At 30.8% G+C, this 15,951-nt stretch overlaps 2 protein-coding genes across 8 annotated transcripts; one reads left to right on the top strand and one right to left on the bottom strand.

The window, feature by feature from the left end:
* Nucleotides 1-68: 68 nt before the first annotated feature.
* On the bottom strand, nt 69-14,184 carry LOC108653738 (uncharacterized). 6 transcript variants are annotated; one of them, XM_018104482.3, is made up of 5 exons: nt 13,837-14,184; nt 13,631-13,774; nt 912-1,032; nt 778-840; nt 69-706 (listed from the first exon to the last, which is right to left on the bottom strand). In XM_018104482.3, exons 2-5 carry the CDS (start codon nt 13,731-13,733, stop codon nt 532-534), a joined length of 462 nt encoding a protein of 153 aa, XP_017959971.1. In that variant the 5' UTR covers nt 13,734-13,774; nt 13,837-14,184; the 3' UTR covers nt 69-531. The 6 variants fall into 6 exon arrangements, with proteins under 6 accessions (XP_017959971.1, XP_030238334.1, XP_030238337.1 ...); XM_030382474.2 differs by lacking the exons at nt 13,631-13,774; nt 13,837-14,184 and adding an exon at nt 12,239-12,416; XM_030382477.2 differs by lacking the exons at nt 13,631-13,774; nt 13,837-14,184 and adding an exon at nt 8,090-8,132.
* Nucleotides 14,185-14,390: 206 nt separating this feature from the next.
* On the top strand, nt 14,391-15,659 carry bic (bicaudal). 2 transcript variants are annotated; one of them, XM_018104478.2, is made up of 2 exons: nt 14,391-14,547; nt 14,688-15,659. In XM_018104478.2, the coding sequence occupies exon 2, from the start codon at nt 14,690-14,692 to the stop codon at nt 15,224-15,226; it is 537 nt and encodes a 178-aa protein (XP_017959967.1). In that variant the 5' UTR covers nt 14,391-14,547; nt 14,688-14,689; the 3' UTR covers nt 15,227-15,659. The 2 variants fall into 2 exon arrangements, with proteins under 2 accessions (XP_017959967.1, XP_089118563.1); XM_089262437.1 differs by having other exon boundaries at nt 14,412-14,536.
* Nucleotides 15,660-15,951: the final 292 nt, after the last annotated feature.

The raw sequence follows: 15,951 nt of genomic DNA, 5'->3' as shown, positions 1-15,951 counted from the left end.
TTCACACATTCAAATTTCACATTCTCTTATATAAATATAAAAGAAATATATAAAAACATTCAACACAATTTGTATTGCAATGAAAGTACACGAAAATATGCAAAAAAAAACTGTTTGCATAATGTGCATTTCATTAATTTATTTTAAAAAATTGATTTATGTATTTTTTTTTCTTTTATGGCTTTTTAAGTATATTATTTTATCATCGCCTTTTTTTTTTTTTTTGTCTTATAACGTATAAATTAAAATTAAGTTGCACTTATTAACGTATTTACATCACAATGATTAGTGAATTGGTATCGAATACATACATATAATACGAATAACAAATCGATGGCGCGACACTTTGGTAATATTCAAATTTTATATAGAATATAGAATATATATATAGAACTATAGCTAATCATTGAAAGCAATGCTAAAGCGTATATATATGGAAATGATCGCAATAGGATAAACAAAACTAAATCATATTAAAGGAATCGACGATTCGCAATTGTCCAGATAGATGAGTTGAGGGCCGCACAATGCCTATTGTGCATAGTTGGGATTGTAGGGCATTTGCTTCTCATAGGTGCCGGGCACAACACTCGGTCCCGGATTAGCCATGGCCATGTCATATGACGGTGGATTCATGTTGACAGCACCACCGCCCGGTGGCATCGTCGGCGGATAAGCTCCTGCTGTTCCCATTTGCGGTGGCATTCTGCAATTAAACATAAACAGTTAGATGTGGTCGATGTGCTTGCGGTTAAGTGTAGGTGTAAGTGTATTTACGCTGGCATTGCTGGCTGTCCCCCTGGCATGGGCATGCCCATGGGCATCTGCACGGTCACATTGCTGCAAGGGTAGAGAAGAAACGTGGCTAAAGCATTAACTGACATTAGGACGTTTGCCATATGTGCGCTTACCCTGCGGTCTGGGCGGGATAGGGTGTTCCGTAGGCGTTCGGTTGATATGTTGTGGCTGGTATCTGTGTAACGGGATAGCCGCCAGGGGCTGTGTGCGTGGCCGATGTGACTACAACGGGTGCTGCAAAGAAAAAACCACGAAATTGATATTAAAATCTAATTCAATTTCAACTAATTAAGTTGTTCATTTGATAAGCTGATAAGTAATTGGGACTTAGGTTATTATTTAGTAATTCGTATGCAAATATTTTTACCAGCGCGTTCGCTTAACAGATAGCCAGTATTTGTGGCATTTTGTGCTCGTCGTTTCGAATACATAATCACTGAGATAATCACAAAGATAATAAATCCAATACTAAAACCAATTATCATTCCAGACGACATTCTGACAGCCGACAAACGTTCTCTTCGGTCACACAATGGTAACTGTTGACTGAATCGGATCAAAATACTCGGAACGCTCATATTTATAGATTGATAAGAAGTATATTATCTTGATACCCCTTAATTAACCTTAATTCTAGTGGTTATATTAAGCTAATAGAAGTTAAAGTAATTCAGCAACATTTTTAAAATAATTGTGTCAAGATATATTATATTATAATAAAGGTTATATTTAATTTTAATTTTAATTATAAATAGCATTGGCTTTGTATTTGTATATATATTTATTTAAAAATATTAAATATTTTGTTGTATATATTTTGTATATATTTGCATATTTTATTAAATTTTTATTTTTATTGATCTTATTTTTTATAAGTATTTAACAACTATAATAATTTTATACATGTTAACTTTTTAAATTATTTTTATTAATTTATTTTATTAATTAAAAAAAAAAATTGTTTTTATCCTTTTGTTTTTTATTTAATTGTTTTTATTATTATTTTTTTTAATAAATTTAATTTTTTTATAATTTTTTTATTTATTTTTTTTATTTTTTTTTATTTTTTTTTTTTTGTTTTTCGATGTTATGTATATTTTATATTTATTTTAATGAATATTTTCTTTATATATACTTTAATTTGGTTAGTGCACAGCTCTTAGTCGATCAATCTAACTAATTGATATCACAAGTTATTCAAGTGTTTGCGAGCACTCAGAAAACTGAATCTGAAGAGCACTAGTAAATAAGTAAAACACTTTATGGGGAAAGTGTATTCCCCTTTTTTATAGACGAGCACACAGATAGAGAGCTACGATCACACCCAAGAGAGCATAGCTCTTCAAACAGAACAAGTCCAGTAAAAGTTGTTACAATAAAAAATCCACTTAATTACTCATAGCGCAAGTGTCGAAATAGCTCAATTTAATTAGAAGATTTTACCTGAGTTAAGGACTTTATTTTGTCTATATCTTTTGGTTAGTATGGCAGCTACACAGCAGGAAGTTTGCACTAGTACTGCAATGCAAAATACAATTATGCCAATAACATAGCCCTCCATTCAGTCAGAGATCGTTGAAGCACAGACAACAAAGGGAAAAAGTGAACTAAACTTTATATGGCCTAAATTGTTATGACTCGGGACAGCAAATATATATATACACATATATCACTTAACAGTTATGACAAATTGCCAATTTGTTGATAAGGCCGTCAATTTGGGCGGGGCGGGGGTTTACCCACGTAACGCAATGAATACTCTATTAATTCTATTTCGTTTTTTATGAAATTATTGAAATATGGAAAACCATCATAGATGACATAACTAATGATGAAGATGGTGATGATGTGAGCATAGCAACGTTTGGCCACAAAAGTTTTCTATAATCTGCATAGAAAAAAGAGTGTGAAAAATATATTGTGAACCAACCAAAAAAATAATAAAAATAAAATAAAAAATAAAATAAAAAAACAGAGCTAGGTAGTTCAAAGACTTAATATTTTACAATACAAAATGATTTGTTTTTTTTTTTAATCTAAAAAAAATTTTTTAACCATTTGTTTGGCTATTAAAAATTAAGCTCCTTATCAATGTAACTGATAAACAATGACAAAAAAAAAAAAATAAGAAACAAAAAAGCAGTGAAAAAAAGTACCAAAATAATATCTCTTAGTTTTGCACATGTAATCCGCTTACGTACAGTTATGAATCACACACACACATATATATATATATATATATATATATATATATATATATATATATATAGAGAAACCACTACGTCACTTTGAACACACCTGCGCCCTTCATGAGCTGCGCTCGTCCATTGCGTCCGCGCGTTAGGAACACTGCGCACGATGACAAAAAAAATATGGAGAGTGTAAAAAATAATATCCAATAAATGCTTGACATATCCATGACAACAAAAAAAAAATTAAACTAGCGCTACGCACAAGACGACCAACTTGGAGAGACTAACTAAACGCCAGAGCCTCATCATAGCGCGATAACAGAATGCAAAAGTCATGCCATGAATTGCTAGTTCGCCAATGCCGGAATATATTATAAGGGCAATCTAAACAAGTCGTAAAGATATCTACACAGCTCGAAAGGTTTGCAGCTCATGTTCATTTTTAGTTTCGTCTTCGATTTTGTTTGTTGCATAATGCAAATATTTAATAAATATGTCTCGTATATATTTTTAGTGATCTAATAGAAAAGGAAGATATTTCGTAAGACATATTAAAGTGAAACATAAAGCAAACATTTCGGCTATTTTTTTTAAGATTTTTTGTAGTGTAGAATACATAAATATTTAAACGTTGATCTCAGAACCTATAGCAACAAGAGATTTGAGATTTTAAAGACCACTGTTCTAAAATTATTTCTCGTTCATCTTAACTGAATGATTTCAAAGAAAGTTTTAAAAACCCAATAAAAAGAGAACTTACTCAAATCATTCACAGTTTTAACGCGTCGCTGTTTACGTTTATGATGCGCCACATAGCCAACGGTGCAAATCACAAAAAAATATAACAGCATCCTAAAAAGCACTTTGCATATGGCCACCACGAATGATAAGTGGCTTGACTGAGTGTTTTCAGCATAATCCAGCGTAAAGTTCTGCATGTTGTTTGACAGTTCGGAAATAACTGAAATTCGCTAACTCTGCTCTAAAACTAATCCATATATTTCATGAGCTTTCAGCTAAATTGTATGGTATGGACGTATGCAAATGGGTTCATTAATATTATGAAGCACTATTTAGAAGGAATTAACATTTTGAGAGCTTTTAATATAATTGAGTGACCTATTGAGATGAAGGGGGGAATCAAGAGTGAGATATTTGTGTTTGACTTAGTTGTAAAATGGGAATAAATCCATTTGGGTGCTGCATCCGTGTTTTATCTGGGGTTTCTTAATTAATTTCCAATTTAAATTTAATCAAACATCCGAACCATTCAGCCAAGAAGATTAAACAGGAAGTTTAATATATTGTAACAAGGTTTTTATCAAATTATAATATCAATTATGTACCATAGTAAGGAAATTGGAGTAATTCTTAAATAATATTTTTATCTTGTACTTCCTATAATATACAGAGATATATATTTAAAATTTGAAGTGCTCAGGTCTTGTAGTTTACGAGATCGTGCGGATACAAACATGGGAATGAAACAGAAACAAGTATACTTAATGGCGACTACCGCATGTCTTCACAAACCAATTATATTCCAATCAAAATAAATCCAAAAGCTTTTCTCTTTTCACTTACGTGCTCATTATTTTAAAATTCAATTATAATATTATTAATAAATATTATTAGATCTTTGTTTTGCACTTTATTGACTAAAAGTTTGTATGGATTGCACTTTCTGTTGCTTTTTCAATAGTGGATAGTCGTAGACATCGTTTTCAATAAACCAGGCATAGACGCCAACCAAAACAGTTAGAACACTCAATGCAACCAATTCCTTGATCACATATTCCCAATTAAAATTCATTCGTTCGGTCGCAAATGACCAATATGCAAAGTCCAAAATACTTGCATTCATGATGAAAGCCTAAATCGAACTCGTATCACCATGAAATAAAAGCTACAATTGGCATATGTTTAGATATGTATATGAATGTCTATTAATAGAGTCCATTTCATTAGATGGCGTCATAAGTATGATTAGCTAGGCCAGCCTACTCAACTGTACAAGCATATGAAGTAATTAATTATTCTTATATTTACAAGAGACAAACAAATAATCGAAATTGCTTTAGGCCAAAAGCTTTCGGGCCGAAAACCTTAGCACACTTGAATATCTAATTGGGAAATAGATTGTAATCTCTAATTCATGGCTAAGATCAGATATAGAAAAAATATCAGCAAAATTTTTCTAATAAATCAATCAAAAAGTAATTGGAATATTTATAGACAGAAAATTAATTAAAATATTCTCACATTCTATATTATATACTAACTTTCATATTCATCATAGCAAATTTCCGAATCCCTTTCACCATCATCGATTTCAAAATGCGTAACAGCATCGTCTCTTCTACAGTTATTGCAACACGCTCTTGCTTTATAAGCCATAATTGTAATAATAAGAACTATTATAATACTGCCAATAATTGCGTAAAATAATGGGGTTTTTGTATCAAACATATCACATAGACGAACTGAACACTCTTAAAGCAAAACGAAGACTAAAGCAGCTCCAGAGTGGAAAGATTTACAGCAATGTATAGATTGCAAATTATATATTTATACTTATATGTGTGGTTAAATATGATGCATAATTATTTATAAGCTCTCAATAAAGAACTATATAAAATTCTTATATAGTTAAATGAAGGTTTATATCAAAGATTTAGATATATATATGATACGCCTTTTGCTTATAAAAATGGTTGCTTAAGCAATGCTTATTCTGGAATAAATTTTTAAATATTTATCGAATTTTATTTACTCACTTTGCATTTTGAACAGAGTAGCATTATAATTTCTTTTACAGTAATCGTAACCAAGTTTTATACAATAGCATAGTAGAATTCCAATAAGAATAATCGTATGGGCAAACAAAACGTTTAACCCGATATTTGCTGTACCAAGCGACATCGAGAGGAACTGAGCACAGTAAAAGGAACTCAGAGACTAAATGATTTCTTACTTTAAAGCAGAATATAGTGAATACATTATATATTGTGGTATATAGAGAGAGAGAGAGATTTCCAATTTATGACTAATGACCAAACAATGCTTGAGATATTTATAAACATTTTATAGCAAAGTCCTGGTTAAGCAATACTAATTTCGATTTTACTTATAAGTAAGTATTTAAGTATTTATATATGATATTAAGTTTTTAAGTATTTATGATTCGATATTAAGTTTAAATATCATTCGAAATGAAGTATATATACTATATAATAGAGATCGATAGAATCGATAACCCAGGTTTGAATAGCTTAGCAAATTTGTATAATAATAATAATAATACAAAAAAATGTTTAATGAAAATAGAAAAAAATAAATAAATTTCGCATAATATATAAATTCGTTATATCATATATTTCTGAATATAACAATAAGACCAACAAAACTGCTCTCATACGCTGCTATCAGCGCTAGTTTCTTTCACAGTTTCCACACACATCCGCTGCATATCGATAAGAAAAAAATTATTATTTTATTATTCCCTACATTGAATAAAATCTCACAACTATGCCGAAAGAGTATTTCTTCTATAGTAAAATATATATCATAATGTAAAAATTCAAATGATCAGTGAAACAAACACTTAGCAGAGTATTAATATAATGATCGAGGATATTTATTAATTAAAAATTCGATACTAAATCGTGCATAGAAAATATTATATGTCAAACATTTATGTATGATATGTATATATTCTTATATATATTTACATGTCAATAGTGAATCTTCATCATCTTCATCACTTGAACATGGCTTGAATAGAGAATCACATATTGAATTTATTATAAGTCTTATGCATAAGCTCAAGCAAGCCAATATAACCGTTCAAACAATAATTATCGAAATACGGGCAAATTCGTCGTCCGACATTTTCAGAGCACTTTAAAGCACAACACAACAATTGTAACTAAATTTCTTAGAGATCGACATAAACCAAGCTGTGAATATTTTGTGCAAATTCTTATCTCAGAAAAAAAGACCAATCAGAACAGACTCTCTCGTGTATACACATAAAACTTTTAACGAATTAAAATGAGTGGAAGCAATACAAATTTTAAGTAAATGATATTCGTGTATAATAAATGAATTCCTGATTGAAGGTAGTATTAATTTAATATAAGAAAACAAGATTTTCATCCAATTTCAAGAGCTTCAGTCATCGTTTATATATCCGAAATCAAAGTATAATAGTGTTCCCAAAAGTATATGTTACAAGCAGAAGCAGACCACTGCCATTTTTAAGGGTTTAAGCACTTTTAAGCAGGATACAACAATTTCAACTAAATTTACTATTAAATCTAGAATCTAGAATCTAGAATCTAGAATCTAGAGACAATTGGAATTCCCAGAACGAGGTGATGATTCGCAGCATACGTTAAAAGTTTGAATTAGTATACTATATGATTGCATTTTCATTTTTTTCTATATAACTTCACAATGTTAAGAATTCACATAAGATGAAATGTGATTAATATTTATTTACAATTAGCAATGACGACATCAGCTGCTTCCGTTTCAGGTTTGCTTTTACAACAATCCACTATGCAGGATATACATATTGCACAATTTAAGAGGAGAACAATGATTACAATAGCTATCGATATTCCATATGGAGTGAGTGTATCTTCATTGAAAGAAGTTTCCATTCTCCAAACACAAAATTCTACCGACTAGCATGAACGAACGATGACAACTGCGACAAGATCTGATTGCAATCAAGCTTAAACGAGTGATATCTATTGTATAACTATTCAAATGTAAAACCTGTAGCTGTAAGTGAAGGAATTTCCCCCGACAAATGACTCATTGTAGAAGATTATTGACGAGAATTTATGTAAAAATTGCTTGTAAAATTATTTAATATTTTGATATATTTTTTCTGCAAATTAAAAATTTAAATTAAGGAGCATTTTAGCTTTCGAGTTTTCAACATAGAGCTTGGCTTTTAATATACATATTTATTTAAATTTTAATAACTTAAATAAAGGCATTTACTATACACATTTATTTTTTATTTTTATTTTTTTATAACTATTTACTTATTTTTAATAAAGTGGCTCAGCTCTGGCACTACTCACCGGCCTGTCGAAAGAGCTGAACATACATTTTGGCCACAAAGCAGCAACGAATGAAATAAATAGTTGCGACCACAAGCGTGGCAATAATAATTAGCACGGCCAACGGCAGAAAGGCTAGCCAATCCATACTAAACTCGAGCAAATCTCATTATCTAGGATACACGCACAGTGCACAACGAAATCACAAATGAAAATGATTTGGGGCCCAAGAAATGCCATGGCATGAACCCAACAAACTCAGGGGGAGAATGGAAATGGGAATGGAAAAGGGAATGGAAAAGGGAATGGAAATGGGAATGGATAAAAGAAAAGCAATTGCTGATAGGAAACAATGCAATGTAAAGTGTTAACAAAGGACCTGTTGCACTCTCTTCCAACTATACATATATTATATATAGATATATACATATAGACACAAATATGCATATATATTTTTAGATACCATCTTGTCGCACTTGTTCAACTGTCAGTTGAAGAAATACTTGTCAGCGTCAGCTGCAGGGAAATGCGCTGTGAAATCACCTTCGAATTTAATCAGCTACGAATTGTGCTCATTATTTGCACAGATAAACAACTGAAGACTTGTGCAAGCATTAACTATAGACGTAAATAATCACAAATTTATAGCCGTAAATAAATCAAAAGCTGTACAAATCAAAGAAGTCGCTTCGACTAACAGATACTCTATGCGAGAGCAACAGAAGAGAGAAATCATATTTATAATTGAGCAAATAATTTTTTATTTAAATATATAAAAATATATATATATGTTGAATGAAATCTCACAACTATGCAGAAATTCTACTAAGTCTGAGTTTTTCTTCTATGGTAAAAAATAATCAAATGATCAGCGGAACAAACACTTAGCAGAGAATTAATATAATGATCGAGGATATTTATTAATAAATAATTCGATAGTAAACCGTGCATAGAAAATATTATATATCAAACATTTATGTATGATATATATATATACTTATATATATTTACATGTCAATAGTGAATCTTCATCATCTTCATCACTTGAACGTGGCTTAAATAGAGAATCACATATTGAATTTATTGCAAGTCTTAGGCCTAAACGCAAGCAACACATTATAATCAATAAAATAATAATGCTCCCAATACGGGCATATTCGTCGTCCGACATTTTCAGAGCACTTGAAAGCACAACACAACAATTGTAACTAAATTTCTTAGAGATCGACATAAACCAAGCTGCGAATATTTTGTGCAAATTCTTATCTTAGAAAAAAAGACCAATCAGAAACAAGTAGGAAATCTCTAGTTGAGACTGCGAGATCCCTAGAACCCTTCGAGCACATAAACAGGCAACGGAACTCTTAGAACGTAATAAAATATGTTAAATAAATATACAGAAAAAAATATAAGAACTTAAATTGTAAAATATTAATTGAAATGTTTATTGTTTACATCTAAATTCCTAATTATCTTATTACATATATAATTAGCTTCAAGCTCTAATTAGTTCAACTAATATTCGACATTTAAGATTTTTCTTTTTTTATTTATATCTTAATTCTGTATACCAGAAAGCTTTGAGCATGTGTTGGATGTGGCAAAATTGTTAATTATTACAATTGTATTTAAATTGAAACAAAATGATTTTGCACTTTTATAATTTTCACAGTTTTATTTTGTATTTCTTTTTTCTTGAAAAACAAAACTTGCGTAAGTATATTTATAATCATTCACAAATATATATAATGACTAGAACAAAACTTGCATTATTATGTTGTATTATATATTTTATATGCATATATATATATAGAGAGAGAGAGACAGCTACACACTTAATGTTTCTATTCAAGTTAACTAAACACTAACAGTTGTCTACTGAATAGCCGTTTCGTTTTCTTCGCTTGTGCACACAGCTCCTGATTATAACGGTTAGAATACACACAAGGACAATGACAAATAGACAGATCAGGACTATTGTTGAGATTTCCAAGTCCAAATCGGTGGGTTCGTGCACCATTTTAATATTGCTTTACACATATAATTAAGTATTATAATTATGTTTATTGTTATTAATATTCTTTTTAAAATCTTTTCAATTCAAATTGTTTAAATTGTTCTTCACTTTTTGTTTCGGGCTCTATGCGTTGTGCATTTCTTTAAAGCTGCTCGCTAAGTAATGCCATTGTGCGTATTTATGGCTTATTTGAAAGCAATCGTTGCGTTAACTTGGCTTGAAGCAACAGCGACCACAAGAGACGCGTTTATCAGATAAGATACGGCCAACCAAGTAGACGCTGGCGACGTCACGGTTATTATATTATAATAAACAATAACAAAAAAAAAAACAAAAACAAAAAACAAAAACCAAAAAGGAGAACAAGAAGAATCTCTTGATAATCCGAAGATTAAATACCCTAAAATTGATCGGAGCTATAAAAGCTAAATTAGAGAATTTCCGAGTTATATATATAGAAAATGTGACAAATACAAAATAAAAATAAATATTTATAATATAAATATATATAAAATATTTATAATTAAATATATATATATATATATATATTTAAAAAAAAAATATAGATTTAAAAATATATATATTTAAAAAAATATATATATCTAAAAAAATATATGTATTTAAAAAAATATATATATTTAAATAAAAATATATTTAAATAAAAATATATATAAAAAAATATATTTAAAAAAATATATTTAAAAAAAACATATTTAAAAAAAATATATTTAAAAAAAATATATTTAAAAAAATATATTTAAAAAAATATATTTAAAAAAAAATATTTAAAAAAAAATATATTAAAAAAAAAAGTATATATATATATAAAGGTAGCTGGATATTAATATATAATCTTGAAAAAATAAAAACAAAGGTTTTTTTATACAGCAACCCGACCATGGTATATATTTATAAATATGATAGACTTTTACTACAATTTAAATAAAAATTTAGAAATGAAAGATTTTATTAAAGTAACTCCCGGTAAACAAACCTCTCATAAAATTCATGTTTGAGCTAATATTTCTATAGCGAGTATATGACAAAGTCTATGATATAGTAGATCAATAGAAATTCTGCTATATATTATTCTATTACTTATTCCCCACATATATGCTCACACACTCCACAACAAAATGAGAATACCCTTTACCAAAGTATGAATGAATAGAAATTGATTAAGGAACCTTTTGAAATCCAATAAAATACTAAAGTGGACTGAGAGAATTTACAACAGGGTTTTGCGTCAATGGATCGGCTAATGTTCATGATGATGACGATGATGATGATGATCATGCTGATTATGATAACTATTAATATTATTTTTATGTGGAACTTCATTTAATTTCTTAACCAAAGCTTCATTCAGCCAATAGGAATCCCGTAATAGTATCTGCTTTGAGACCTTGACCATCTCGTATCGCTGGCGATAATCGAAATTTATATGGATTACCGCAGAAAGTCTACTGACGTCAAGCATGATCAACATAAGTACATCATTTTAGCAATTAGAGAATCGCAAATTAAATGGGACATTCCCACAACTTCAGGGAAGACATTGAAAGTCAAATAGAAGTCAGGCGATAAGTGTTGAATATATCAATGTTACATATATAATGAGTATGACCTTAAAATACATATGCAGGCTTAAGGATCTGGTATGATTTATTTACTACATACATATTTATATACCTATAGGGAAACCCTATTTGTTTTCAGAGCTTCTAGAATGTTTTAATATAATGCTAATTGGAATAGGAAAAGATGATCGACCTGAGCTACTGATTAACTATATAAAATATATATATTATTTATATGTGGGTAATATAAGAATTTGTAGTCATATCTTGAATTTAATATTTGATATTTGACAACAGACACTGATTTGTCAAGATCTTTATGCTTCATCAACGAACTGACGTCAGTCAAAGAATCTATGAAAACAATCTATGTCGAAAGTAATTCAAAATAAAATACGCAAATCTCCACGATTATGAAGAATATTCGAAATTTCAATAAATGACCATCGAAAAGAAACAAAAATTTATAAATATAATTATTATTATTATATTATACTCCTTATCGTTTCGAGTGATTAGATTGGAACCCACGACTTATTCTTAAAACCTCTTTACTCTTGTCTATTCGCTTACCGCCAGAGATCACTGTAGCTGCCTGTACTCGATTACGACGCGATCGTATTATGCGCAGTATAATAATAATCATAAAAACACAGAAGACAACCACAATGGGTATCCAAACTCCGCAATATATATAAACCATAGTGAGCAGCACACAAGCTCGAATAACTTCAGGTAAAAAAACTCTATTCAATCAGCTTTGCAAGTTCAACCTGCACTGAATAATGTTTTACATACGCATTCGATTCCCACATATTCTATTCAATTTTAATTTATCTATAGTCGCAAAATATATATACATATGTACATATATGTATGTATGTTATATTTATAGATATATGTATATATTATGTATATATATATACATATTTATTGATAATACCCTACACGTTTTTAAGCATAGGAAATAATAATTAATTCATATGCGAACACTTTGAAAAGGGTTTTCTAGTTCAATGGCAATTGTGTTTGGGGAAATATTTTAGAACTGACATACATAACATATATCAGGGCTGTACGTATATTTTAATAGCTAGTTCATCATTAAATCATTATTTTATGATCACATTTATAAATACATTTTAATTCGAAATTTTAATAATTAAAAAAAATATTAAGGAAGATTTTAGTATCACATTTAAAAAACAATAATTATAGCTCCTCAATTAAAAAATAAATAAATAAATTTATTATAGTTTCGTTAATTAGCATTTTTTTATTTTAATTTTTAAATACATATTTTTTTTCATTATCTCTTTTATATTGTTTTAAATATATAGTCAAAAGAAATATAAATATATTTAAAATTTAATAATAATTATAGAGAAACTATAAACAAACATAAACCTATAACAAAACGCGTTGTCAGGCGACACATTGAAAGTCACATTAAAGCTTTTTTGATAAGATATAACATAATAATTAAAACGATATTACTCATTGGCTTGCAGACAATATAAATATATGTATGTATATAAATATAAAATACCATATATATACATATATAAATATACATAGATAAATATACTGAGATTTCCCAATATTGATTTAAATCAGATAAAAAATCACAAACTTGTGTTTGTTTACGAATGAGCCGGTCAAAGAAAGTGCGCAAAACAACAAAAAACTAACTGTGCAAAACGAGTTGAAAAAAATGGTATTTAAAACTTACTCAAACAGACGTCAATAAAAGCGAATTGAAAAAAAAAAAAAAGATTTGTAGAGTTACGTGCAACGGCTTAATGAAAATATGATGAATCATAGAAGTTATATCAAAGGCAGCGCACATCATATGCCTAGAATAAATACTATATGTCTGTGTGCTACTCTGTTTCTGTATGCGTGAGTCATGTCAATACACCACCGAGATTATTAATTTGAATAAGGGAAAATCCATGTACTTACTTGAGAGCACAGTGCCTCGACGTTTGGTCGTACAGCAGTAGCCGCAACAGCTCATTATGAGGAACGTTAACAGGAAAAACATGAAAATCCCCCAGAAATCCATGGCGAAATCGTCAAAGCTATCAAAATCACTATCCCAATCCACTGCAATTGGCGAACGGCAATAAATTGCAAAATTTTATATATTCAATGCATGTCAAACTTACGTTTAAGGCCTTATCGTGGTGCACGCAACACAGGCGGTTTTATTTTTGTTTGTCAAATTGAATTTCTGGTTAATAATTTATAAACTCTTCCACTTGTTGCAGTTAATTTCTATTGTTGACTTTCAGACGGGCGTTTGGACACTAAATTCCACACACGTGAAGGATTTCGAAGCTTAGTATATGCACACACCGTGATTGCGTACTTGGTTAGAACGTTGAATTAAATCAACTCGTTAATTTGTGTTATCTTATCTATGAGAAATGCGATTACTAATCTTAACTCTTGTAGCCTAAGAGCGTAGCCGTGCGTTAAAACACCCAGCACCGCTGCAGCACTAGCCAACACTTAATTGGCGCGCTGTGTTTAGTAGCCACGAAAACAGCTGATTGCCTATCGATAGCTGGTGGGCAAAGAAAACTGCAAAAATCACGATTTTAATTAAGAAAATTTACTGGTTTCTTTTCACTATAAATTGAAATATATTTTTTGTGTATTTTTGAAGCCTACACAATAAGCGCTTAGCCATTTCTATGGAGTTAATAACATTTCATCGATATGAAACACCGAGTTTAGTGTTTGTTAACAGTACTACACACTTATACATACTGCTTTGCCATTTTTATCATGGCGATTTCTTTTTGACATTTGAGTACAACTGGGCGCACGTGTTTTTCGGGCTAAGCTCTGTGCTAAATTATAGTAATATCAAAGTAATTTCAACAGTATATTTCATAACATTACAAACTCTACAACAAAAATTTTCCCCAAAAAACTAAACTTGTGCAACATTTTCTTTGGGCGATTGTGTGTAATTTGTGCGCGCGCTCTGCCTTGTGTGTGTCTCTTACAGAAATGAATCCAGAGAAGCTGAAGAAGTTGCAGGCGCAGGTGCGCATTGGCGGCAAGGGTACCCCACGTCGCAAGAAGAAGATTGTGCACTCGACCCCGGCCACTGATGACAAGAAGTTGCAGTCATCGTTGAAAAAGCTATCGGTCAATACCATACCCGGCATTGAGGAAGTGAATATTATCAAAAACGATGGAACCGTCATCCACTTCAACAACCCAAAGGCGCAGGCATCGCTACCAACCAACACGTTCGCCATTACCGGCCATGGCGAGAATAAGACGATCTCTGAGATGTTGCCCGGCATTCTCACGCAATTGGGTCCCCAGGACATCAATCAGCTGAAGAAGATTGCCTCTGAGATTGCCAGCAAGAGCAATGCGGCTGGCGCTGGTGCGGCTGGTGTTGGTGCTGGTGCATCGGCGGATGCCGGCGACGATGATGTGCCCGATCTGGTTGAGAACTTTGAGGAGGTAGCCATTGCTGGTACCGCTACGGCTGATGCAGCCAAGAAATCTGGTGAAGTTGCGGCGTCTGCCTAAACCCAGCCAATCAACCTACACAACACACACACACGAACGCATTAAAAACGAAAAACACACACATACATACGAACAGAAGTAGAAGCAAGTGGACGACAATTACAACTACTTCTTTTCAAATGGGGGTCATGCTACACACATACATACACACACACCCAGACCTTATACACACACAAAGAAAACAAAAAATTACTATACAACAAATAAAGGCATCCCAAGTGAGCGCTGAGAACAGAACACATAAAATATAATAATTATATTAATATATTAAGGGTATTTTCAAAACTTAAACAACAAAAAAAATTATAAAAACAACTAAATAAATTAGTTATAGTTGGAAGCGCGCCGTAGCAGTAACAACAACAACTAAAAATGTACAACAAAAATGTATTTGCAAAGCGATTAAAGCACGTTTCCACTACACAAAAAACAAGCCCGTTTCCACTAAAGAAAAAAAATGAAAGCATGTCCGTTTCCCCTCACATTAATATGCCGCCGCAGTCTCTTGTTTTGCCACCCACAAACTACATACATATGTATATACATATGTGTCTATATATAAATTCATAATATATGTGTGTACATATACAAATCCATAGTTTTACAGTTTTTCCACATATACACTCACACAGACTTATATTGTGAATGAATGCATATGCGAAGTGATGGACGAAGACGACAAAAAGAAAACACTCCAGAGAAGTCATTGCCAGTTGTGTGCGCGG

This window comes from Drosophila navojoa, chromosome 5, assembly GCF_054131105.1.
Source record: "Drosophila navojoa isolate 15081-1374.11 chromosome 5, UAZ_NAV_1.0, whole genome shotgun sequence".
NCBI lineage: Eukaryota > Metazoa > Arthropoda > Insecta > Diptera > Drosophilidae > Drosophila > Drosophila navojoa.
This window is presented reverse-complemented; position numbering and strand designations above follow the sequence as displayed.